The sequence below is a fragment of the Leptosomus discolor genome, chromosome 3 (genome assembly GCF_034619465.1).
Source record: "Leptosomus discolor isolate bLepDis1 chromosome 3, bLepDis1.hap2, whole genome shotgun sequence".
Classification (NCBI taxonomy): domain Eukaryota; kingdom Metazoa; phylum Chordata; class Aves; order Leptosomiformes; family Leptosomidae; genus Leptosomus; species Leptosomus discolor.
This window is the reverse complement of record NC_141393.1, coordinates 35,815,274-35,840,930: the sequence shown is the minus strand read 5'-3', so window position 1 is coordinate 35,840,930 and position 25,657 is coordinate 35,815,274. Positions and strand designations below refer to the sequence as shown.

At 37.2% G+C, this 25,657-nt stretch overlaps 1 protein-coding gene across 1 annotated transcript in view; it reads left to right on the top strand.

The window, feature by feature from the left end:
- Positions 1 to 3,028: 3,028 nt before the first annotated feature.
- FMN1 (formin 1) overlaps positions 3,029 to 25,657 on the top strand; it is a 178,775-nt gene continuing 156,146 nt past the window's right edge. The window contains exon 1 of the mRNA XM_086462891.1: positions 3,029 to 4,943. Within this exon, the coding sequence (XP_086319017.1) occupies positions 3,029 to 4,943 (1,915 nt within the window). The remainder of the gene's footprint in view (positions 4,944 to 25,657) is intronic.

Sequence of the window (25,657 nt, the reverse complement as noted above, 5' to 3'; positions counted from 1 at the left end):
TTTAATGTGTCAATAAGTGTGCACCAAATGCAGTGTTTAGTTTGGTGTAGCTAAGAGCTCTAATAGGGTGTAGCCTTTAAAACAGGTCTAAGCTGGCACGACAGGTTGCTGTTAAAGATGGTAAGATTAAAAAACTCCCAAACTTCAATAGATTTATTTGTTTCTAACTGAAAAAGAGCTTTTATTTGCAATATGAGCTGTAGCTTTCATTTCAGTAATGTAATGATTCAGAGCTCAGAGTAGATTAGGAAAGCTGCTTGTATTTTGGGAGGAGCATAGCCTAGCAAATTGTGTGGCAGAGGCAAGAGCTAGCTAATTCTCTCTTTTACATGAATATTCTTTTGTCCAAAAAAAAAATTTAAAAGCATGCATGTTACCAAGAGTAATGTACTCTTAAGAATTGAGCTGAGTTGCACCTGATGATATCATAGATGTCATTTGAGGATATTAACTTTGATCATATTATCTGGGTCTATAGTTTCCGTGATGCTATTTCCTTGTAGTCACCTAATTGTATTTCAGTGAGAAAATGCCATGTCAGTTGAGGTGAAACAGAGGAACACACAAAATAATTCGGACTAATTTAACACTAAGTTTTTTCTCTAGATAAAACTGTGAAATACATATAATACAGACTGTCTTATTCCATGTATTAAAAACCAATTCCCTTTCTTCCATTGCTCCTTTCCTTTTATTATTTTCTAAATCAAATGCATTTGCAAGTAACTTTGATGTGATGAATCATACTCCTTAAGTCAATACTAATAGATTTAGTCTCCTTGGGATATCCACCCTTGCTTTACCTGGGTTTTTCCCAGTTCCCTGTTCTTTCTTCTTCCTAGTTTAACAGCCATATGTTGCCAGTGGACCAAAATACTGACTGTGCCATCCATTTCCCTGACTAATAACTCCCTTCAAATTCTGCTCCTCAGTAAAATTTTCCTGTAAGTAAAAACTGACTCAGCATGCATTAGCTGGGACTGCTGAGTATTCAGTTATGGAAATGTCCACAAGTTACCTAGCTCATATTTGTTGGAGCTCACCACAGTAGGTGGCTTGAGGGGCAATTTGGTGCTATGACTAAGCTGGTTTACAGGTAAACTGCTACCATAAGGGCTGTTCCCTACTGCTTGGGTGAAGACTGAGTAGGTTCAAGACTGCTCTTGTGATGAAAAAATGTTCTTTGATGGTTGTTATTTCTGTATGCAGAACCACTCTTGGTTGCATCTGCCAGTGACACACCCTGTGGCTGCATGATCACTCAGTTCTACACTAGAAACGCAGCAGGCTTGCAAAGCTGGAGACAAGAAAGGCTGGAAGTGAGGGTGCTCTTTTTGGCAGTACTTAGCCTTGTCCGTATTACGAACTCCAAACTCAGACAATGAGTTAAAATAAGAATAAAAGATTTTCTGAGATGCTTGTTGGTCTATGAAACAACAAGCCAGTCTTCAACTGAAGTACTGCCTAAAGGTTTTGCACCTTTCCTACCTCTTCCTATACCTGTATGGAATTCTGAAAAGTGCTATGTAACTATTGACTGTTGGTGAACAGAATTAAGAAGATGATCTGACTCTGTTGGAAGTTTGTTGTTACTCTTAGTCCCTCTCCTTAGGATATCTCCTCTGTCTTCAAGAATTGTGTGTGCATATTAAGAGTATTCCTGGGATGAAGAGTGATACTACTCAAAGTAAACAAAGTTTGGAACTATTTAGAGAACATTATAAACATGCAGTGCTTTAACATAATTTAGATTAAAATCACTGCAATAAGTGACTACTTGCTGGTAGAATAGGATGTTTTGGATAAATGCTGCTTGCTTCTTGGAGTTAGAATTCACTAATTATGATAAATTATTGGCATAATTTTATATGTGACTCCCTGCATAATAAAAACTGATACAATTCTTGTATATTGAAAAAATATGTAAAACTGAAATGGGTGACATGGCAATGTGACAGCTTCCTTCTGCTGTATTTATGCTTTGAAAGTTGAAAACTGAAATTCCTGCATTTTTCAACAAAGAGAAACCATGAAGCAGGTGCTCTCCAGCTTTGCAAGCTGCTGGATTTGCTGCTGAGCTTTAGATCTTTCCCTGATGCTTATGCATTTCTTAGTGACTGCAGACTTCCCTACTTTAATTGTGGTAGCAGAGTTCCTTCTGGATAAAAAGCTAATTTAGTGCTCAAATGGAGTAAACCAACTTCTGTCATAATGTATCAAAAGAATGTAAATATATCCAATCGAAAATACAATGTGATGCAAAGAAAAGGAAGTAACAAAGCTCAATAAACCCGCCTGTAGTAGTACAATCACACTATTGTGTGTCAAATCAAAATAGATTTGTATAGTACCTATATGCTAGCCAAAGTAAACAGAACCTTTTCTTTTTTCTTCTTGGAAGTTTTATTGATGTCATGGTAGTTTCACAGATAAATATGAGAAGAAAATGTTTACCTGTTTTGTTTTTCAAATGTTTTCTTGGTAAATAAAGCAGTGAGATCTAATTACATTGTGATGGTGTTATGTTGCTGGTTGTGCTGACTCAGTAAAAAGGCAACATACATGCTTGAATGGTTCTTTTGACTAAACGTTCAACAGCGAGTTAACTTTTAACATAGAGAAGGCAATAGGTTCCAGCATTAAATAGTAAATTCTGTTTGAAATGGGTGTTTTAGTGAACATCTTGTAACCTTATGGAACAGCATTGACTGAGAAGCCTGGAGACAGATGGATGATGTATGAGAGAAGGATTATGACTCCAACTATCAGTCTTAGCAATGCCATCCTTTTTGTGTCAGATTTTTCAAGGTAAAAGATTTGTATCAGAAAATACTGAGAGAATATTGTGCTTCTGCAGGCTTGTTATTTGTCATATTAAATTTGCCATAATCAAGTTTGACAGGCTTCTCTTTATTTTTTCCAGCAGACAATATTATTGTTGAAGATTAGTCAGATGCCTTCCGTCCGTTCCCTACCTCACATGCTTTGTCATGCAAGCTTTGAAACACTTAGCACATAATTTAAACGAATGACTAACTTGGCAAGCATAATGGAAGGCACGCATACTATCCTTCAATTGCACAAACCCATTATGGAGCTTTGTTACGTCAGCTTCTATCTTCCAGATGGAAAAGTCGGAGGATTTACTTACAAGGGCTGTGTAACTCTGGACAGAACCAGTAAACGTTTCTGTAGCTGCTATCAAGTAAGAGAGAGGTTACAGATGGAGCTGAGAGAACAGCCATATGAAAACTTTGGAGATATTATTTTCAAGCAAACTACCACGAAAGACATTCTTATTGAACTGTACAAACTAACTGCTGAAAAGGAAAACCGATTATCCAGTCTGTTGAGATCACATCGTATTCTGGGCCTTGACACAGGACATCAGGAGGGAAAGCGACAGGGTGTTTCTGAAGTCCTGAAACTTAAAGGTGATGATTACTCCAGTTTTACACATCAGCAGGAGTTCTTTCTGGATTCCACAAATAGAAACCATTTGAATCACAAAAAAATGAGGAAATATAGAAGCAAAGAGAGCTTTGAGGAGTTCAGACACTGGAAAAGGGGAAGAAAGACGTATGAACAACATCCATCTTTACTGAGTGCGCAAGACATGCAACTGGGAAGTAAGAAGGTGCTCCCCACAAGATTTCCTACCAGGAGTTTTCCCAGTTCCTTTTCTGCCTCCAGTTGGCTAACAGTAAAAAGTAAGGATGATTTACCAGTAGACAATCGTACACAAACAGAAAGGTGGATGGAAGAGGGGTATTTTCTTGAGAGCAACAAAGCTGTGAAACTGGATGTTGACTTACCAAGTTCTAGCTCAAAAGACAACAACGACATGGTTGCAGTTGAACTAGTGGATAATGGAGAATGCATTCCCGAAGTTACGAAGGTAAAACAGACTATCACCTCGGAAAAGTCATCTCAGGACAGTCTATCTAACAAACTTGAGACATTAAGTAAATCTGCAGCTGCTAAAAGCTTGATGAGTAGCAAGTATACGGAGCCAGTATGCAAGGAGAAATTGGGAATCACAGTTGTTGCAGAAGTACAGGATTCAGAAGCTTGTATTAAAAAAGTTGCCAAACCCTTTGCAGAGTCTTCACCTGATTTTCACAGAGATAAAGAAACCATTTCTCCTGTTCTCACAACAGTACATAATGAGTTTACATCAAGAACTGATGTATACTCCGTAGATGAAGCTGCTGGAGACTCTAAAAACACTGTGCTGCAGGAAAAGGAGCAAGACGGCTCTGGTTTGCAGTACAAAGCAGAGAGAGTGCATATTACTGATGAGTCATGCAACCTTGTGGGAGCAGTCAATAAAGCTCTTCTGAAAGTTATACGGAGCGACAGTTTAGATGAAGCTGCAGAATGGAAGAGACTGCAACAAATTACAAAAGTAGACAGAAACCTACCAGGCTCAATATATGAGAAAAGAACCACGGTATCCCGGGGAAGCAGCAAGCATTTATTTTTGAACCTGCCTGGAAATGAAAATCCTGATATTTCTCAGACAAGTAATAGTCTTAAACTGGAAGAGAAAAGGCTGCATTTACCCACATTAGTAGCAGTGAGTAATGTTTTTAGTAATTCATATCCACTATCTAATACACACAAACAAATGTCACCTATTCCTTCTCCATTATCTTCGAGACTGCCTAGCCCGCAGCTGCATCATCGGATTCTCCCATTACCAACGCAGAACACCGAGGACGAATCTATGTTCAGTGACTATGGCGCTGGGAGACATGGTGATATAAACCTCTCTTTCAGTGATTTGGAGCCACAGTTTTATCTGAAGTTTTCTGAACCTGGAGAATTGGGATATACCTCCAGACAACCAGGCCTACATCAGAATGCAACTGCAGGGCATTTCGAAAAGCGCACTGTACAAGAAAAATTAAGTACTCAGACACAGAACAATTTCTGTCCAGGTCAGTCCTGTTTCATGCATTTTTAAACTAACAGAATTGACTAACCATGGAAGTATTGGAGTGGGTTTTTTTTTTAATACTTGCCTTTAATAATAAATAGTATGTTTGCAATTAAAGTATTTTTCACTACTTAAAGGCTGAATGTAAAGTTGTTTAATTTTTTAAACAAAAATTATAGCTATGGAAGATTTCCTATCAGATGTAGGGTTTTTTGTCAGCTTATATTCAGTCATGTTGTTACTGAATGACCTCTTAACCAAAGTTAATGAAATATTTTTCTATGTAAAATGAAAAAAAAGTTTACATGCTTATTTTCCTGCTTTTCCTGTGCTGTGTTCTAGTTTGTCAAAATATTATGATAACATTTATTATCCGAAATGTTCATTTTGGTTTGTTTGGCTTAACTGATAGAATGTCATATGGGCAAGCTAATTAATGTTGCCTTAAGTATAGGACTGGTGTTTTAACCATTTAGCTACAAGAGGTTGATGTAAATTCTGTAACAACAAAAGCCTTGTTTTTAAAAGGATTGCATGCAGGAGTCATGTTACAATGTATTTGAGTGCAGTGCCTGGGTTTATTTATAAATATATACTGTGAACATAAAAATGCATAAATATAGGGCATGCTGAATAGCTATCTTTGTTAGCTAGAAAATCAGAATCTATACTCTTCATTTTTTCTCTAAGAAACAGGAAGTCTGGAGGACATAATTCTACAGTGGTCTAGATGTGGCTTAGGCTGGTCCCTGTGTGTTATAGGGAGGGCTGACAGTGCAAAGTGACATGATTTCACTATAAAAGGGAAAGGGGTGCTATTTTGCAGCCTTTTCATGAAAAATAGCATAACTTTCTAGTCTCACTTTAAAAGGGAAACTAGAAAAAAATATGGAAAACCCTTGTTGATATCTGTATTTCTTAGATTTACCTGGACTCGAGCCTCTTGTGTGATACATCTTCCTACTCCCTCCCTGCTTCCCTTTAAGGTGTGTTTGGGTCCCTTGCCATACCTTTGGCTGATTCAGCTCACTAAAATGGCAAGAAAATATTCTCTCTCTCTTTTTTCTTTTTCTTTTTTTTTTTTTTTTTTCTTTTCCCCCAGAAGGAGAGGTGTGTAGGGATGTGAAACAATTACCTTAGCCAGAGGACGCTGAATATTGCCTATGAGGCTTGCATTTATGCCTACTACTTCTAGAAGTTGCTTTAGTTCTGCTCAAGACTAAATCAAATTTAGAGTGTTGTTTGGTGAGTTGACAAAGCTGATGCAAGCACTCATTGACAGCAAAAAAGATGGGTGCTGTGCTCTTGTTCTTTCATTCCTTTCTTGGCTCCTGTTGTGCTGTGTTGTCCTACCCCTCTCATTATGTCTTATACTCATCGTACCTTTTGGTGAGCTGGTTTAGCTCACGGAACCAGCAGAAAATGTCACCCCTTTATAAGACTAAAGTAGCACAGCCAGTCTTTGTCTCTGTGCTTTGTATTAGTATTTTTAAAATTAGTTTATCATTTAGGATCATTGGATGTGGAACTGTACCTGTTGTGCTGTGCTCTTGTACTGGTCTTGCCTGGGATAGAGTTAATTTTCTTCATAGTGGCTTGTAGCATGCTGTGTTTTGGATCTGTGATGAAAAAAGTGTTGATAACACAGTAACGTTCTAGCTTGTGCTGAGCAGTGTTTGCCCAGCATCAATCCCTTCTCTGTTTCTGACCACCCCGCCCCGCAACCCACCCCAGTGAATAGACGGTGGGATGTGCCATAGGCTGGGAGGGGACACAAGTGGGCAGATGACCCAAACTAACTCAAGAGGTGTTTCCTGCCATATGATGTCATGCTCAGCTATAAAAGCAGAAAGAGGGGGCTTTGGGGGGAGGTTAATCATCTTTTGCTAGGGAACTGGCAGGGCATCAGTCTACCCAGGGGAGGCAGCGAGTGATTGCTTTTGCATCACTTGTGTTGTTTTCCTTTCTTCCCTCTTCTTCCACTTACCCTTCACTTATTAAACAAATGTTGTTTGTTTGTTTGTTTTATCTTGACCCCCAAGTTTTCTCATTTTTATTTTTCCTTTCCTTTTCCCCCTGTCCTGCTTGGAGTGGGGGGGAAGTGAGTGAGTGACTGTGTGGTGCTTATCTGCCCACAGGGATTAACCCACAACAGCTCTATAAGAAACAAAACAAGAGACATACACACAAATAGCATCTGTTAGCTGAAAATCCTGGCTATTAAGTGGAAGCATCTTTGTGGAGAGAACAAAGTGCAGACAAAACCAGACCTTAGTTCTTGTTTACAGTTACCTTGCGACATTAATACAGATAGAACTACAACTTTCTGAAAGACGTAATACTATTCTGGGTTGGGTTTTTTTTTTTTCATTTTCATGTATGATTGCACATGAGCATTATTCTTGCTGTGTCAGAAAATTTGTAACTTTAAGGAAAAGTTTCCTACTTTGCCGGCATATACAACACTGTAGGTATGTCTTTGGATCTGGGATAATACTACTTTCCATTTTGTTCTGAACTGGGGCTGGAATCATTGGCAGAGCATTGGGAGTACCACTCTTCTGTAAACTGTCATAAGTAATAACTAACTGACCATGGTGCAGTGGGGTAAATGATGACTAAATTTGGAGGTACAATGTAAGTGATGTTAAGATTTACAGCTGTAAATTTGCAGTCCTTATCTGCAGTTTGATCCTTATCAGATTCTTCCCATGTGTGAAGAGGAAATTGCAAGACTAGTGTTTAGATTTGTCTTTAATGGGGTGCTATTGCAAAAGGATTTCTTTCAAATCTAGTCTGTTACTAAGTTGTGTGAGTATCTACAATGAATATTGGAGAATTTTGGTTGACTGTCAGGTTGGTCGAAGGATTTATCTCCTGTCAAAAATGCTGGTCTTACGAATGGCTTTTCAAAGTTGTATTACTGTCACAGTTTGCACTGCTTCACATTGCAAAACATTTGGAGTCTTTTATTACCTGTGTAACTTTGTATTTGGAAAACTTCATGAATGGGTTAAAATATTTTAATTTGTTAGTTTAAATAATGAATTGGACTCATTATAGAGCTCTACACGTACTTTTAATTCTCTATTCTGATTGTTTTAAATCATGATTCTTCACCCTCTTTCTGGATAATTGGAGAATATTCCTCCAGTCAAAACAGACACATATAGCTAAGGCAGAGTGGCTTTATTTCTGTACCTCCACTTTTTCTGCAAGTTCAGTTTCTTTACAGCAAATATTTATGACACAAATCTCATAGTTTCATTATGCAAAGTTCTATCAGTAAATCACCTGAAAGTACAGTTTTCTGGATCTTCCTGATGAAGTACAACTGCTCGCCATGGGAACAGACCACAGCTTTTATCTTAGAAATTAATAGTTAATGGGGAAGAATTTATAGTTCAACAATAATTATTTAGCAATTTTCTCTGTAAGTGGGACTGGGAATTAACATTCCTGTATTTGCAGGTAATAGTTCTGTTTGAATTACCAAAATTGTAAGTAAAAGCTTTAGAATAAATTAAGCCTTTCAAGAAATAAACTGTTCAGCTTCAAGCAGAAAAAACAAAAGTACAAACACAAAAACTTCTCATAAAAAAGACATTTGTTAAATCCTCAGAAAGATACTTCCTGCATTTCTGTAGGAAGTTCTTTCTACTCTAACGTAAAATACATTATGCTTCTGTAGCCCTGGAGAAGCCAAGCTTGTTTTTGAAACAATCCTCTGATCTGAGTATCTGTCTCAGGGAAAGATTTTCTGAGACCTTTTAGTTCCTGACTGTGCTTCTCTCTCAAGTTGTTCACAGTGGTGGAAAAAAATACGGAACAGTATTTTTGCTGCTTTAGTGGGCTGAACAGTTCACTAATCTTCAGATTATTTCTCAAATCATTTTGTTTAATTGACGAGTAAGATGTATTCCCAAGAGTTCCTTGTAATATATTCTGGATGTAATTGTAGCTGCACCTATCCTTGCTGATTATTAAATGGAGAATGTTGTGTTTGCTTGTTACTGCCAATGAGAATTTTATGTCAGTAGTTCACTTTCTGTTAGAAAGTATTGAAAACGAGCATTCTGGCAATTTTATGTAGTTGACAAAATTTATGCACTGCCATTTGAAAACATGCCAGCTGCTAATGGCTATTTCTGGGAGATCCATTTTACAGTCTTAAAATATAATTTATTAAAATATTAAAATAAGTACTTCAACTTCTAAAGGACTTTTTACTATAATATGGATAAATACTTGTATAAGTATTATTCTTAAATTGGTCTAAGATCATGAATCCTCATATTTTAGTCCTCAAAGGTTTCTAAAGGAATGAAAAGCATGAAATTACATTTTTATTTCTGTACTTCAGTTGCTGGTGGCTGGAGAAACAGTTTTCATAACTGTGCTCTGAAGTCTGCCCTGCTCCTTAGGACTTCTAACTGCCAGGTAAAACTGGCTTTTCCCAGTTTTCCTGGGTTCATTTGTGTTTTCAATGTAGACATAGCTTGCTTCCATGTGACCAAGAATACTCTGATTCTACAAATGTAGCAGTTATATAGTCTTCTACATGTCTATTTGTATTTCCAGCATTAAAGTAGCAGGTTGAAGTATCCACATGAGTAAGCCTTAGTTTTTAACTTGTTTGGGTGTATTATCATTAACCTAATCTATCGCACTGCCAGCGCTAGAAGACTTGTAGTTGAAAAATGGGATACAGGCAATGTTTTATCCTAGATATTTAATCAAGGTAGAAAAAATAATGAATATAAAGTTACTATTTGAATTTTATTTTGTCTTTTCCTAACTTAACTAAGCTGAAAAGGGACAAATAAATGCAGTTAAGAGAAATTCAGTAACAAGCCCTTATGATGTGTTGCTGAACCATGACTTGGAAAATGGAATTTCGTATAAACAGAACTCTGTTTGAAGGCTCTTATGACAGGAGACAGATATTATTATATTGTTTTTGATGTTCCTTTTATGAGGAAGGGAAGGGTTTATAAATATCTTCTCTAATTGAAGTGGTTCAGAGAATTGCTAATTAGCATTTTAAAAGCACTATAGTGTTCTGTCCATAACAAGTATGCACTTCGTGAGGTTAGTTTGCATATAGATCACATGGAAACATGATGCATAGTTTCTCACAGGTAATTCACATGAAAGTAGTGCACATGAGCATGTTGCTTCACTAAAAACAGCTTATTCAGAGTGTGCATTCTTTGAAGATGCTGTGAAGGAGTTAAGAATTAAGAGACTAGGGTAAGAACGGAGTTGCATAGAAAGGAAAAGAGAATAAGTCATTGAATCTCAGAATCATTTAGGTTGGAAGGGTCCTCTTATCCATCATCTAGTCCAAACCTGTGCTAAAGCAGGGTCACCTAGACCAGGTTGCTAAGGCCCCTGTCCAGTAGGGTTTTGAATTTCTCCCAAGTTGGCGACTGAACAACTTCTCTAGGCAACCAGTGTCAGTGCTTGGTCACTCTCACAGTAAAAGAGTGTTTTCTTATGTTCAGGTGGCATTATATACATTTTAAGTTGTTCCTGTGATACTGTTAGCCTTTTTTTTTTTTTTTTTTTTTTTTTTTTTTGCTGCAAGGGTGCCTTGCTGGCTCATGTTCAACTTGATGGCCACCAGGACCCCAAGGTCCTTTTCTGCAAAGCTATTTTGCAGCTGATTGTCCCCCAGCATGTACTGGTGCCTGGGGGTGTTCCTCCTCAGATGCAGGGATTTGTACTTCCCCTTGTTGAACTTTGAGGTTCTTGTCAGCCCATTTCTCCAGCCTGCAGAGGTCCGTCTGTATGGCAGCACGACCCTCGTGTGTGTTAGCCACTCTTCTCAGTTTTGTCTCATCAACAGGCTTGCTAAGGATGCACTCTATCCCATTGTCTGGAAAATGCTGAACAGTATTGGCTCTGGAATTGAGTCCTGGGATACACCACTAGTTTCATGCCTAGTTTCAACAGGAATTGATGCCACTGATCACAACTCTCTGGGCCTGGTCATTCAGCCAGTTTTTAATCCATTTCAGTGTCTACTTATTTAACCCACACTTGTCAGCTTGTCTATGATGATGTTATGGAAGACAGCGTCAAATGCTTTACTAAAGTAAAGGCAAACAACATATGCTGTTTGTTCTCGCCTCGTCCACTAAACTAGCTAATAGTCTCATTGTAGAAGGCAATGGGGTTGATCAAGCCTGATTTCCCCTTTGTAAATCCATGCTGACTGTTCCTGATCACCTTCCTGTCCTTCATGTGTTCAAAAATTCTTCACAGGAGGATTTTCTTTATCATCTTCCCAGGGACTGAGGTGAGAATGACTGGCCTGTAGTTCCTTGGATCTTCATTCTTGAAGATAAAAGTGATATTTGCTCTCTTCCAGTCTTCTGGAGCCCCTGCTGATTGCCATGACCATTCGAAGATAATCAAGAGTGGCCTCACAATGGCAATGGCCAGCTCCCATGGCACTTGTCGGTGCAACCTGTTTGACCCCATGGATTTCTGTGCATCCAGTTTGTTTAAATGCCCCCTAACCTAGTCCTCCTCCATCAATGGTAAACCTCGCTTGCTGCAGAGTTTCCCTCTGATCTCAGGAGCCTGGGATTCACGAAGGCAGGTTTTACTGGTAAAGACTGAGGTGAAGAAGGCATTGAGTAGTTCAGTCTTCTTCATGTCATTTGTCACAAGTTCCCCTCCTCTGTTCATCAGTTATTTAATTGAAATTTTTTTGTGGTTTTCCAAACTTCAGTAGTCTTATCACAGTTTTTCTAAACAAAAAGCAAGCTCATATGTGCATCAAATTTATAAGATTAACTACGATAGTGAAGGTCAAAAGTTTGGAATCAAAACTTGAATCATATAAGTCCTGTCAATCTATTTTGATTGTTTAAAGTTACTGCTTTCCTTTTCTGACTAAGAAATGATTCTGGGGATTACAACCTGGATCAATAGTAATGACATTTTATGTTAAATCTATTAGTGTCCTAGTAGAACCAATATAATTTGGTACTGTACACACTTGTGGGGTAGCAGTCGTGAGTTCTGTTTTCCATCAGTGTTTTTCCTGTGGATTATCATATGTGCAAAATTCAATTACTGTGTCAGTGTTGTCAATACCATTAACTTCTATTCCAAGCTTGTTTCTTTTTGCCCATTCTAAAACCTTGATGTGTCCTAATATCTTAGGGGAATTGTGTTACCTAAAGATTCAGTATAGCTAAAATGGGGGTAATGATTTCTGAGACCTTTCTAGATATTGGCTGAATCATAGTAACACCGCTATCCTGACTGCCACTTTGCTCTGTAAGAGAGACATCTTTGATACGGATTTCTGTTGGTCCTTCTGTAGACTGTTGCAGGCTGTATCTAAAATTTTTCAGTTAAGTCTGCATGCCCTTTCTACATCTGTAATCTTGCAAAGTTTGCTGCTAGTATGTCCAACTAAAATCACAGTCAATATATAGCTCTTTAATGGATCTTTTTTTGCCTGTTATTCATCATGTAGTCTATTACGATTTCCTTCAAGGACATCATCGTATTTTCTCTATAGAGTTTTACGACACATGGTAATGATAAAAGATCATTAATACTTTTTCCCAGCAAAGCCCAAATGCTTTTCATAGTAGTGTAAACAATATAAGGAATGCTGCATTGAAACTGTAGATCTATGGCAGTTTGAAGTGAATGTAGACAGGACTGGGAGTTCAAGACAGTCTCTGAGTTAAAAAGACCCTCTGAAGACTGACCTTGATAGATGCTGTGAACAAATAGCTCCTGTTTTAGTTGATTGACTTCCCAGCACAACACACTTAAGCAACAGTTACATTTTCATCTCTCTTTGTAACATGTGACTTTTCAGTCAAAGGCAATCAGTGAGGGGAAACCAAGTGAGTTAAATTGGAATGAGAAAACAGAGACAGCTTAATGTTTTATGCTGGTCATAGATTAACAATTTTCTGTTTCATGGCAGGGAGAAAAGGCCAAAACATTCACACTGGTTTACAGTTTGTGCACTCAGTTTAAGAGACTTACTGTAATGAAATAGACTTTTTTCATTGGTATAAAAAGATTTCTTAAAGTAAAATACTGGCATAATGTGGAAGTTGTCATTTATTAAATCCATATGTATTCTGTTGGCCATTTAAAACAAGTCGATAGAAGTGGTTCAGCTGACATTTTTCTTGATGGATCAAGATGATCTGTAACCTGAGATCAAATTCAAGTATTTACCTCTGTAAGTATAAATGAATAATGTATACAGCAACTTTTAAAAGTTATAATAGCTACTCTTTGGTATTTTGTCTCTGAAAAGGTGACATTGCTCCAGATCCAGCTTGTGAAAGTGGTGAAAAAATCCTGCCTATTCCCTGCTAAAAATGTGCTCTGAAATACATGCAATGAGGATGAATAAAGATGCAATTTATGTGTTTGGTATATCATGTCAGTAAATAATATTTCATGATTTAGATGTGACATTAAATCTATAATAATACATTTAAATAATACTTAGAAGTAGTGAATATTATTTAGGAGTCATAGCGTTAAAATACGCACCTAGTGGTTTAATGATGTACTTGATTGTTTGTGTCAGAGGAATTTTTCTTCAGGATTAGAGTATGACTGCCTTTACATTTAGATTACGGCAGCCTCTCATTTGCTCCCAGTGTTTAGGATTTTTCAGAGCATAGTCAAAGATCTCTTCAGGATTGTGTGCTACATTGCTGTGATCAGTGAAAATAGGACAGAGAAAAGTAGAGAACTGTGGGATGTGTTTTACAGGAGGAATTTTAAAGGCTGAGTGAAATTACTCTTTACCAGAACAAGAGGTAAGGAAGGAAATATAAATAATTCATAGTCCCTCACCTGAGTGACATTCTTGATATACTGCAACTTATAGAGTCCTATGTGATAAAGATTTAGATGCTTTGTAATATTCTACCTTTTTTTAAATTTGTGTTTTGGAAGTGTTAAATGAAAAGTGCTATTTTTTTCATAAGGTTTTCTATTACAATGAAGGGGTATATGGGACATTTTTGTATTTTGGATACAATGATGTTCTCTGAAATAGTCCTAGGTGATCACTTAGCATTTCTTTGCTCTCAGTATGCGATTTACTGATTTTGATTTAGATAATTCAAAACTACAAAGATTAAGAGTATAACTGAGGAATGGTTTAGCTAACGTGTGACCATGTTTACTCTCATTTCTCTTTAGTTTGTTGGAAATTTAAGCTGGAAACACTTCGTGTGTACTTGAAAAGACTGACTTTATGGAGAAGGGTATTCTGAATTACTATTCTATAACTTCTTCAGTGATTTCTGTATTTTTATGAGTACCTTATGAGTAGAAATTATTTCCTGATTGTCATCCTCTGTAAATGGGAACCTCTTACCTCACCAAAACCACTAAATATTTATGAATAGAAAACAGTCCTTATTACATATGCAAACTGAAGTAGATTGGTTCTTGTTCTCTAAGCTTCAGTGTTTCTATTACAGAAACATCAGTGAAAATAACAAAACTGTAGTACAGTACATTCTTACTTCTAAGAATATATGAACTTCCTGATTATTTTTGAGGGAGAAGTTGCAGAAAGGATAAAACTGGTTGTTCGCATTCCTTTTACCTCCAACGCTTTGCATTTTTCAGCAGCTAGGCTCACAGCCCTGACAGCCCCAGGCGGCCTCCCCAGCTGGAGGGGCACACCCTCTATTCCCAAACTGCTCCCTACAGCTTTAGGTGTTATTATCTGCAAAATACCGGGTGCCTCTGTGTGACCTAAGATGTTAATCATGCTTACCCCATATACATAATTTGTATATGGGATCTGGTCCATATTATCAGTGTATTTATAACAAATAGCTTGATTTCCATGTCTGGAGAAACTGAACACTACAGCCACTAAGGCAGACTTGTCTAAAAGCTGCAGAATTTTCTTGAACTTATTATACTAAATGGGGAGTACTAGTCAGCAGAAGTAGTTCCAAATTCTTTGGGAGAATTACTAAGAAAAAAACACCTTCTTTTATTTCATGCAGCACTGAAGTCAGTGTTTTTTCAGCCCCTTGACTAGCATTTTGTTAACATATACTTGAGTCTGATAGTTAATGTTGTTATAATAAGTGAAATCTAAAGCTTTGTTTAGTCCTTTGGTGATGGTAAAAGCTTTGGGTTTTTTCTTCCCTGTGTTAACTTAAGATATATTTATAACTTGTAAAGCTGCTGGCATTGAGCCGTTTCATCTCACAATAATTAAAATCAGGAGGTTATGTTGTCAAAGTTTCTTCTAGAGTATGCATTGCTGTTAGTAACGTAGTTGTCGATATGCTGTAAACTTGAGCAAATTAGTAAACACTAATTTCTGATTCTTCAAAATGTTAAGAAATTTAAGTAGTTAAGTAAGAAAAATTTGTTGAAAACATGTTTTTAAAATAAACACTATTTAATTTTGAACAGCATATATTTTTAAATAAATTTCTATTAAAATGATGTCACAGTTATGTATAAATTTTAAATAGCCATTACAGTTTAAACTTGAGCATATATTTGCTAGCTATACTAATTCATGCCAGTCAGGTTTTTCCTTTTTTTTTTTTTTTTTTTTTTTTTTTTTTTTTTTTTTTTTGGAAAATGCCATCTTTTATAGGAATAAAACTAAAGAAAACCACCCACCTCCCCCCCCCAAATCATCTTTTTTTTTTTTTTTTTTAATCACCCTTCTGAAATTTATTTTCTAGGGGAATAATAAGACCCAGCTGTGGTGCATTGACCCTGACTGGATGCCAGGTGCCCACCAAAGCTACTTTATCACTCCCCCTCCTCAACTGGACAGGGGAGAGAAAAATATAACAGGCTCATGGGTCGAAATAAGGACAGGGAGATCACTCAGCATTTACTATCATGGGCAAAACAGACTCGACTTGGGAAAAAAGTGTAATTTATTACCAATTAACTGAGAGAGGAGTAATGAGAAATAAAACCAAATCTTAAAACACCTTTCCCCCACCCCTCCCTTCTCTGGGCTTAACTTTGTTCACGATTTCTCTCCCTCCTCCCCCTGTGCAGCGTAGGGGTACAGGAAATAGGGGTTGGGGTTAGTTCATCACACTTGTTTCTGCCGCTTCCTCCTCCTCCGGGGGAGGACTCCTCGCATGCTTCCCCTGCTCCAACGTGGGGTCCCTCTCATGGGAGACAGTTCTCCATGACTTCTCCAGCGTGAGTCTTCCCACAGGCTGCAGTTCTTCACAAACTGCTCCAGTGTGGGTCCTTTCCACGGGGTGCAGTCCTTCAGGAACCAACTGCTACAGTGCGGGTTCCCCGTGGGATCACGTCCTGCCAGCAAACCTGCTCCAGCATGGGCTCCTCTTTCCACAGGGCCACCAGTCTTCCCACAGGGTCGCAGCCTCCTTTGGGCACCCACCTACTCCGGCACGGGGGCCCTCCACGGGGTGTAGGCAGTCATCTGCTCCACCGCCCATGGGCTGCAGGGGGACAGCCTGCCTCACCATGGTCTTTACCACAGGCTGCAGGGGAATCTCTGCCCTGGCGCCTGGAGCATCTCCTCCTCCTCCTTCTTTACTGACCTTGATGTCTGCAGAAATGTTTCTCACCTATTTTCACTCCTCTCTCTCTCTGCAATTACTGCTGCGCAATAACTTTTTCACTTTCTTAAACATGTTATCACAGAGGTGATACCACTGTCGCTGATGTGCGATGTTAGTACACACTTCTTTATTTTTTCACTTTTTTTCAAAAATCTCTTCGTTTTTAGCCTTCAGTCTTCTATCTTGTCAACTAATTTATAACCTGAGAGGCAGTGTTCCATTTCAATATTTTTCCTATTTTTTTCCAAATCATGGGGGAAAAAAAAGATATTCCTCATTTTGTGGCTTAGTTTGACAGTCCTGAGGGTTTTTTCTCCAGTGTATAGTGATTAACAAAAGAGGACAAGCCTAATAGCCCAAAGAGCCGTATTTTCCATCTCGTCAAGCACTGAATGTTTGTCCATTCCTTTTCATCAGGGTGACTGGATAACATTTAAACTATTTCACCTTGCAACTTAGACAAAAGATTTGTTTCCATTCTACTTAGATTTTGGTGGCCAGTAAGAACATTGAGTTTAAAGACTTTGTTCAAAGGTTAGCAGAAAATGGGTTATAGTTTGAAGCTATTTCAGTTTTCCAGAATGACATGAACTTAGCGAGAGGTATCTCTTTTGTTAAAGAGCTAGCTTTGTGATAGTTAAGTCCAGTGAGATTACTTTCTTCTGTAACAGCTTCAAAATGAAATGTTCTTTTATCCAGAACAGGCAGAAGTCTGGTGTTTTGTTGTTTTTTGTTTTTTTTTTTCTAAAATTAACTTATATAGTGGTTTTTTTTTTCCTGTCTTCCATGGTATTTTTGGCCATACTCATTTACTTTCAAGTCTTACTTTTTTTTTCCGCTGTGCGTAATCATATTTCAGAGTAGTGCAGATGCTTTGTATGAGAGCCGTCACACAGGGTGAGTTTGCATTGCGTGCCTGGTTCATGCTAGCAACCCACTGCTTTTCCGGTTTGGTCTATGAGACTCACTGAATGGGTACTCACACAGCTCAAAGAGTAGCTGGAGCTTGAACAATTCTTGCGTGGTTACAGTTGCTAAGATATGTCTGTGTCTGTACAGACCTCATACATCTGTCAAAATCTTCATGGCAGGGCTGGCATTACACAGCTTCTCTCACCCCAGAGAGTTACAGTCATTCCACCCTTGTGGCACAGCACAAGGACCTTAAGCTTTCTTCATGTGGGTTAGGTGTGACCATAGACTCAAAGAGGATTTCAGGCTGTGACATAGCCTGGGCTTAAGGCATTAATAATGTGGATGGTCAATGAAGCAGAGCATAAGAGCAGGTTCAATTAACTTTGTAAACTAAGTTACAGCTCTGTCATCAGAGGGTTGAGTTCTCTTATGTGTAACTCTTATTGAAATTGATGTTAAATGTACAAATTGGGTTGACAGCTGGGTGTTTCAGCAGAACAAATGAAAGGTTTCTTGGAATTCAGGTCTGCTTTAGCAGCTTTGGCTGCTAAAAACAACATCTAATGATACTAATATTTAAACAGCCATGGCTTTGAATAGTCATGAAAATATTTCCACTCATCCTTTTTGTGATATACAGCATACTGCTTTGCTTTCTTCCTCAACAATCATCCTTACTACACTCCCACAACCCCTTCATCACTTCTGCTTTATTCCTTTTACTTTTCTCCTTCATGTGATTTACGCTTTCCTACCTGTACCTTTTGAAAGAAGAAACCTCATACTCCAATTGTTCTCAAGGAATTATCTCTGCCACCCATTTCAGTACCCGGGGCAATTACCTGTAAGATCATGAATGAAGTGAAAGGAAGGAATGCTGAATTACCATTACCTCTGAATGCAAGATCTTTGGAATGGATGCAAAAGTGTACAGAATCAGAAAAGCAGAGTTTTAGATGCCCTAGAGTGTCTGAGGCACAGGCACAGAGCTGACAAATCTGACCCGGAATGATCAACTGTGTTAATTTAAGCATCTAACATTAATATAGGCAACTGAATATCAATAATTGTATTGTAAATGATGCTTTTCATTGTAGCAATATTGTTAACTTTCATTAAGCCAAATTAATCAAAATTGGATTTATTCTTCAGAAAAAAAAGAGGTTTTTTTAAAAACCACACCTGAATTTTGGTCTAGAATACATTTTAGTACTTCATAGTCTGTCTTTGTTCATTGTTCTAAAAATTGAACTCTATTTAATTCTGCGTGCTTTCTTCTGGGAACTACCTGTGTTTCCGTGTTACATTTCTAGTTAAGTATAATTTTGTCATTGTCTCTGTGTCAGTGTAGTAAGGCATTTCATTTGACTTTTGACTGTAAAACTTAACAGACTATGTTGGGATTTTCTGGAAAATTATTTTATGGCCCTCAGCCCACTGAAATAGCATCCCCTTTTTTAATCCTGGTAGAAAATTTGATGAAGTGAAACTAATTGTACTTCTTGGTGACAGAAGTGTAGGGCTCAGGAGAACAAACCGCGGAGGTCTTTGGCCGATGTGCAGAATTTGCATAACAGGTTTAGTGTTACAACAGAACTGCAAGCAACAGAAATTAAAGTAAGTTATGACTCTCATTTGGTTCCTTTGGCATCTACATGTTGAAGATGAAAGAATTTTAAAACATAAAGTATACCTTTTGTATGAGTCGGAAATGTAACCAATAGCATTTTGCTGTCACATTCGTATAGCGATGTGCTTTAGCATGGTGGACGTTATAGCTGTGCCCTGAAAGTGAAAAGCACCCTTTTCAAGAATGGTACTGAATGCATGCTTAACTTGAAGCGAGACTGAGAGCAAGTATGTGCTTATGATCGATCTAAATAGGAATGCTTTCCAAAACAAAATTGTATGCTAGATGGCCAACAATTGCTAAATTGTAATTTTATTTTTAAAGTAAATGTAATACTGGCAGCCTTGAGGTTGCTGGATGGCAGTAATGACTGGTATTCATATCTGGTTCGTTAGCATGCCAGTGAAAAATTTCATGTGACAAAAATCCATTTGGCTAATGAACCACCTTTTAATTAAACCTTGAATTTTCAAAAGAATACAGGGTTTTTTTGGGTTTTTTTTGTTTTTTTTGTTTTTTTTTCCTTAGTAATGTAATATAACTGCATGGAACAGTTGCAAAAAGGAATTAAATTACAAAAATATTTTCAAGTGAATTAAGCAGACTACTTGTTTGGTGCTTAGACATCTAAGGCTATGTTTTGCTCTGCCAGACCTGACTGAGGCCAGTAAAAAAGGCCAGGGTACATAACGAAAAATGTTTTCTTCTGTTTTGTAATAGAACCCTTTGGGTTCAAGAAAGCCTTGATAAAGCTAAGATACTTGTAACTTCTTCTGGTGTTTATACAGTTATTTTGATGTGCAAATGTTTTTGTACATGCAGGTAGTATCTTGCAGAGTTACACAATCAGCCACACGCTAAGCCTGAAAAAAATTCTTTCCAAAAAAGCACTTAAAAAAGTTGGCCCCAGACTTGGCTGGTTTTAACGTGTAGATGTGTCACAGTTGAGACTGTGAAATATTGCTTGTCATTTTGACAGATACTTGTTAAAATGTGAGGAAATACAGACTGTGTTAAAAAGAAATTTAGGCAGTAAATACTGATGTAAAGTTCTACCTCTTTTTTTCATCATTTCTGATGAGTAGTTTTAAGATTGCTATAATTAAACAGTCCTTTATGGAATCTTACTGTAAAATGAAGGAAATAAGTGGTGTTAGGAAGTAGCTATTCTAGATAGCATGTTCCCTCATGACTTCTGAAACCTCCTCATTGTACTGTTCTCCTTTCATTCCCCTCTTCTTCACTATCCCAATGGTTCCTCCAGTCCTAGTCACTCTTCGTCACTGTCTATAAAACTAATGTTGCTGTGCCTGAGGATGCATTATCCGGATATCTGACCTGACCTCTCTGAGGGGCAGGAATACTGCTCTAGCCTATGTATATCATTTCATTCTGTTTGGGGAGAAGTGCCGTGAAGAACTGGAGAAAGCACTTACTGAGCAGTAAAAAGGCAGGTGAAATTGAAGGAAATAAAAATGAAGCTATGCACAAAGGAAATACAATTTCACTTTATATATAAAATGAAGCTGGCCATTACCTTTCAGGAATGAGATCTTTGAGTCATGACAGATAGTTCCATGTAAATCTTTCTTGAAAAATCAAAAGCTTTTAAAAAATCAAATTGAATGCTATAAATTTTTAGAAAAGAAATAAAAACCAAAAAACATTTTGCTGCTTTGAAAGATCCTAGTGGTCTTAAGCTTCAAGTATCTTGCAGTTTTCATTTATTTGTCTGAAAAAGCATATAGTAAAACTGGGCCATGATCAGGGAAGGACAACAAGATGCTTTAAAGCACAAAAAAAATTGTCATGTGAGGAATAACAAAATAATCTCTTTGGCCTGGGAAAAAAAAAGAGATAACTGACAAGATTTATGATAGAGATTTTAAACCTGTGAGTGGCTGGAGAGGTTGGATAGGGCTTGATTTTTTTGTTCTCTTTCCAGTACATCAGCTGAAGTGCACCCAAGCATGTTTGTAGGAACCAAGTTCAGAAGAAACAAAATGAAATAGTCCTGCATGCAGCGTGTAGCTGAGCTGTGGAACACTTTGCCAAAGGGTACTGCAGAGTCCAACATTTCCATCAGCACAGGAGACGCCAGGAGTAGAAGTCTGCTGAGGATTACTGAACAGCTTGCCCAAAAACAGTGTCGGAGTTGTGTGTGGTGGGAGGACAGGAGAGTACATGGAAGAAGTATCATGCATACACATTTGTGTGTGCATGTTCTTACACAATTCCTTAGGCATAGGGCTCTGTTAGATGTAGGACACTGAGCTAGTCAGACGTTTGACTCTTATTTTTCTTTCTTTTTTTTTCTTTTTTTGTAAAATTAAAAAAAAAAAAAAGTGTTCCCGGTTAACAGTACTGCTTATACTGATTGTTATCTGCTGTCTTGTTGCAGTGATCTAGTACTGTTTAGGAATGTTTTGCAGTGTGACCTTAATCTGAAAAGAATTCTGTTTCTCAGAAAGGCAATCAGTTCCCAGAAATACTGTTAGGGATAAAATAAAGATTGTTGGACAAATTATTTTGGGGAAATATTTAATTCCATGTAGTTATTATTTCATTTTATATTTTTACATCTGATCCTGGGGAGAAAGGAAAGGGAAAAGCTGAGGCAGTGCAGTTTACCCTTATGAACATTTTACTCACTTTAGATTGTTTTATATTAGACTGTTCTAATATTAGTCAATATATAGTATTGAAAACTTTATCTTGCTGAGAAGCAACACTTATTTTTAAGGAACTATGTATAGCTTTCTTATCATGTAGATCAGAAGTAGTTTATAACTGTTTTCTAAAGTTTTTCTTCGTACTACAGATCTCTCTCTCTTTAATCTCTGGCCAGCTGATCATGTTTCATCTACAATGGGCTTTAGACTTGAGTCTGGAAAAGGTCTGATATTACAATACAAGCATGTCTGTAGGGAAGAATTTCAATCCTGTGGCAAGTCCTAGGTCAGGTAGAAATAAAAGGAGGAACCATTTGCTTTCCTACATTATGCTTTGGTCTGAATAAACTTATTTTACTTAATGTTGTTAATTTTTACTTGAGTTAATAAGCTATGATATGTGTTATCTTATTACACCCACCTACTTCCTGAGTTCTGTACAAATGTTATGTAGCTTGCAGGAGGCAAATATGATTAATACTATTTTCTGAATATTTAATGTAGAACTTCTCCACTGCTCCAGTTATGACAGGAAATTGTGAAGAACGGGACTGCCAAGGCATATGTTGAGCCAGGATTGAAGCTCTTGAAAGATTGTCATAAAATGTATGTTTACTTTCAGTGAATATATGTGATTGCTGTATCTTGACACTCAATCAATACTAACCTGATAGGTCACTCATATGCATCAAAAGGTTGAGAGTAGAATGGATATGGTAACTGTACAGCATCTTGTCCGAATGCAGAATTTTCAGTTGGCAACAATTTTAACAGTTGAAAAAAAGCCACTCGTGGATGTCACTATAAATTAGTCTCTTGAGCTCATAGATGTTATTCATGTAGAGTACATCTCATGTTTACAGAAAAAAACAAGATGCCAGGAAAAGCTTAAATGTAAAGGAAATGGTTTGAAACTTAATTTATTCAAAGAAAGCGAAAATACTTCAAGTGATCTATTATCACTTTCACACCCCCTTGTTTTAATAAGGGAAGGTATCTAAATAGGTGGCATAATTCATTTTCAGAAGTACTGTTCACCTCTGCCTTCTTGTGAAATCTATGAAAGCAGGGAATATTCAACAGCTATGAAAACGGGGAAAAAATTCCAGTGGTTGTGTGTAATGATTAAGTCAGAAATGGTACCAAAGAAAAGGAATAAAGAAATTAATTATTTTTCTGGAAGTTCATTGAGAAAGAAGACAGCCTATGGATTGGTTTTGTTCTAACTGCTTCATTGTCCCATGTTTAATACAGGTAACTCTTGATTACCTGAGGCAAGTGGGGCTTTGGAATGCCTTAGATAAAATAAAAGCATGGATAATAATAAAATAATGTAAAATAGGCTATTCAGTATTACCATTTAAGTTTAATGGAAAGAAGGATGCAAAACAATGTCAGTGACACAGCTCAGATTCTCATACGAGTGCTGACTGGAACTGAGAAAAACACATATTAGTGCTCCATGAATATGGCTATACTGCTTTCCTGACATTTTGGATGAATTGAAGCCCAATTGTGAATCATGGTGTGCCACAGTAAAGATAATCCACGTGTTCAATTGTGAGTTGACTGTGAGTGTATCCAAAAATTGTATCCTATCCAGAATCTTTTTCATTGGTGATTGGATTTGAACATTTGTGAAAACTCAGTTCAGAGGATTTGCAGGACTGGTGATCAGTTCCCTTTGCTTGGTCATCCAATTTTCCTAAGATTGCAAAAGTCAGTATAGGTCTGTCTGTGTCTGTAAGTTTATTTGGTGGCATTTCAAACATCATGATGACAAGATTTAGTTGATAAAAGCATAGCATGGCTTTCGAGTTTCTGTAGGATCATGATGCACTAAAAAGCCATTCAGGGATGCCTGCATTAAAAAAAAAAAAAGCTGAATCTTTTGAAAGTTTGTGTGATGCAGACCAACTTAGGTTCCTCATGACTCAGTCAGTAGTGACAGTGGGTGTACTGATGCCAGACTTGTTTACAAGTGAACCAAAGTAATCTTTCTATTAGCTGCTGCCCTTATGCTGAGATGTCAATACTGAGTATCTGACCATTGCAGAGATGTTCAGTGCTTGCTTTCTGCTCTTGCCTTGGTTAAGCAGAAAAAGTAGGTATAAGTTGTCACAGGACATGTAAAATGGCATAGCTATAGATCTTTGGGAGGTGAATTATCAAATAATTTTAGGTGTCAGACTTGTTTGCTTCTTTTATAATTAGATGTGAATATTAAGTGTCTGCTTTTGCAGAAGAGGATGGAGATTGCTTAATGTGACTCTGAACTGTGTGATCCTACAGTTACATAAATGCATTTTTACTAGTCTTGAACGTAATTTTCACATATTTATTACATTTCAACTTAGATTGAGTGATGAGTGACAGTCTTGTTGACTTTCTACTTGCAGTACTCGCATGGTTAAATGTGTTGACGGGCAAATTCTTAATATCAGGATTGATTTTTATTGCTTATAACCTAAGGAATCTGCCCTCCCAGATAAGTACAGCTGTTTAAGCTGCTTGATTATATATTTTGCCAAGAAAATCTGAGTGGTACTTATGGTAGTTACAGTACACTAAAATCTTCTTAATTGGAATCCTTTCACAGTCTGTTTCTTCTCCTGAATCTCCATCACCTTTCTCTCTCACTGTCTTTTGTCTTATAGCTCTCCCTCTCCTTCTTCCTCTCATCTTAATCCTTGACCCTGGACAAATTTCAGCCAGCTCCTCCATTTACTACTTCCTCTGCTTTGTCTCTCTGTTTGGCATCTTGACTGGCTCGAACACTGTCACTGCCCCATTTCTTCCTGCCTTCTGTTCACTCACATCTCTCGCTCCTTGTACCGAGAAGTTTCAGTGTTTGTTTGGAGACAAATAATGTAGGTCCTTCCCCATTAAAAGCAGATTATTCTTCTCTATCTCTTTCAGTCAGTAGCTGAGCCTGACCTGTGTTACGTTGTTTGAAATAAGTTGCCTCTTTCTTTTTTAAAGCTGTCAATTCTTGTGTACTTTGTTTGCTTAGCATTAAGCGCACTGGTAAGCACAAAATTTTAGTTGATTCTATAGATTAAAGCCTCCCACCTATAAAACTCTGTCACAACTCTATGTGCTAAATTACAGGGTTAGGACATAAAAAGATAGATCTTAAAAAAAAAAAAAAAAAAAGAAAAACAATAATGTTGAAATCCTGCAAAAAATTTTTGACCAACCTTTCTCTTTGATTTGGCAGTTCCTATGTCAATATTTATTTTGGTTTTAAATATTTAATACAGAAGCATATCATTATTATAATTAATTCTATATCTTTCTTCATTGGACAGTATCTGTTATCACTTTCCAGGAAAGCATCAAGCTAAAATGCACTACACTTAGTACCTTTTCATTTCTTCTAGATTGTTGTGTATTAATCATTGCTTATAGGAGTATATACTGAGGACCATTTCTGTAAATTAATAGATAGCATTCCTGCAGATGTGAATTTGGGACTGTCTGTAGTAGGGATAGGACAGGTTACACATTGGGTTGAAGGCACATAAGATGATATTTTGTTATTTTATAAGTATTGCTGTAGACTACAGTTGGAGCTGCTACTGCTGCCTGTCATGTGCTTTCAGTTCTTATAAATTCATCAAACTTCAATAATTTCTGATAAAATTATACATCTTGTGTGCCTATCTTAAATAGAGGTTTTTAAAATATCAGATGAAATTGTTTACCTACTTCCAAGAAACGGGTTGGAGAAAAATGTTGGTTTACAACCAAACAAATTGTTGTATTTAAAAAAATAATTGAAGGAAACTATTAAATTTTTCTGGAATATATTTTTGTCAGGAATATATTTTTAACTTTCCATCAAATGTGGCTAAGTAACGGGACTTCAAAAAGAAAAATCATTTGCACGTGTCATTGA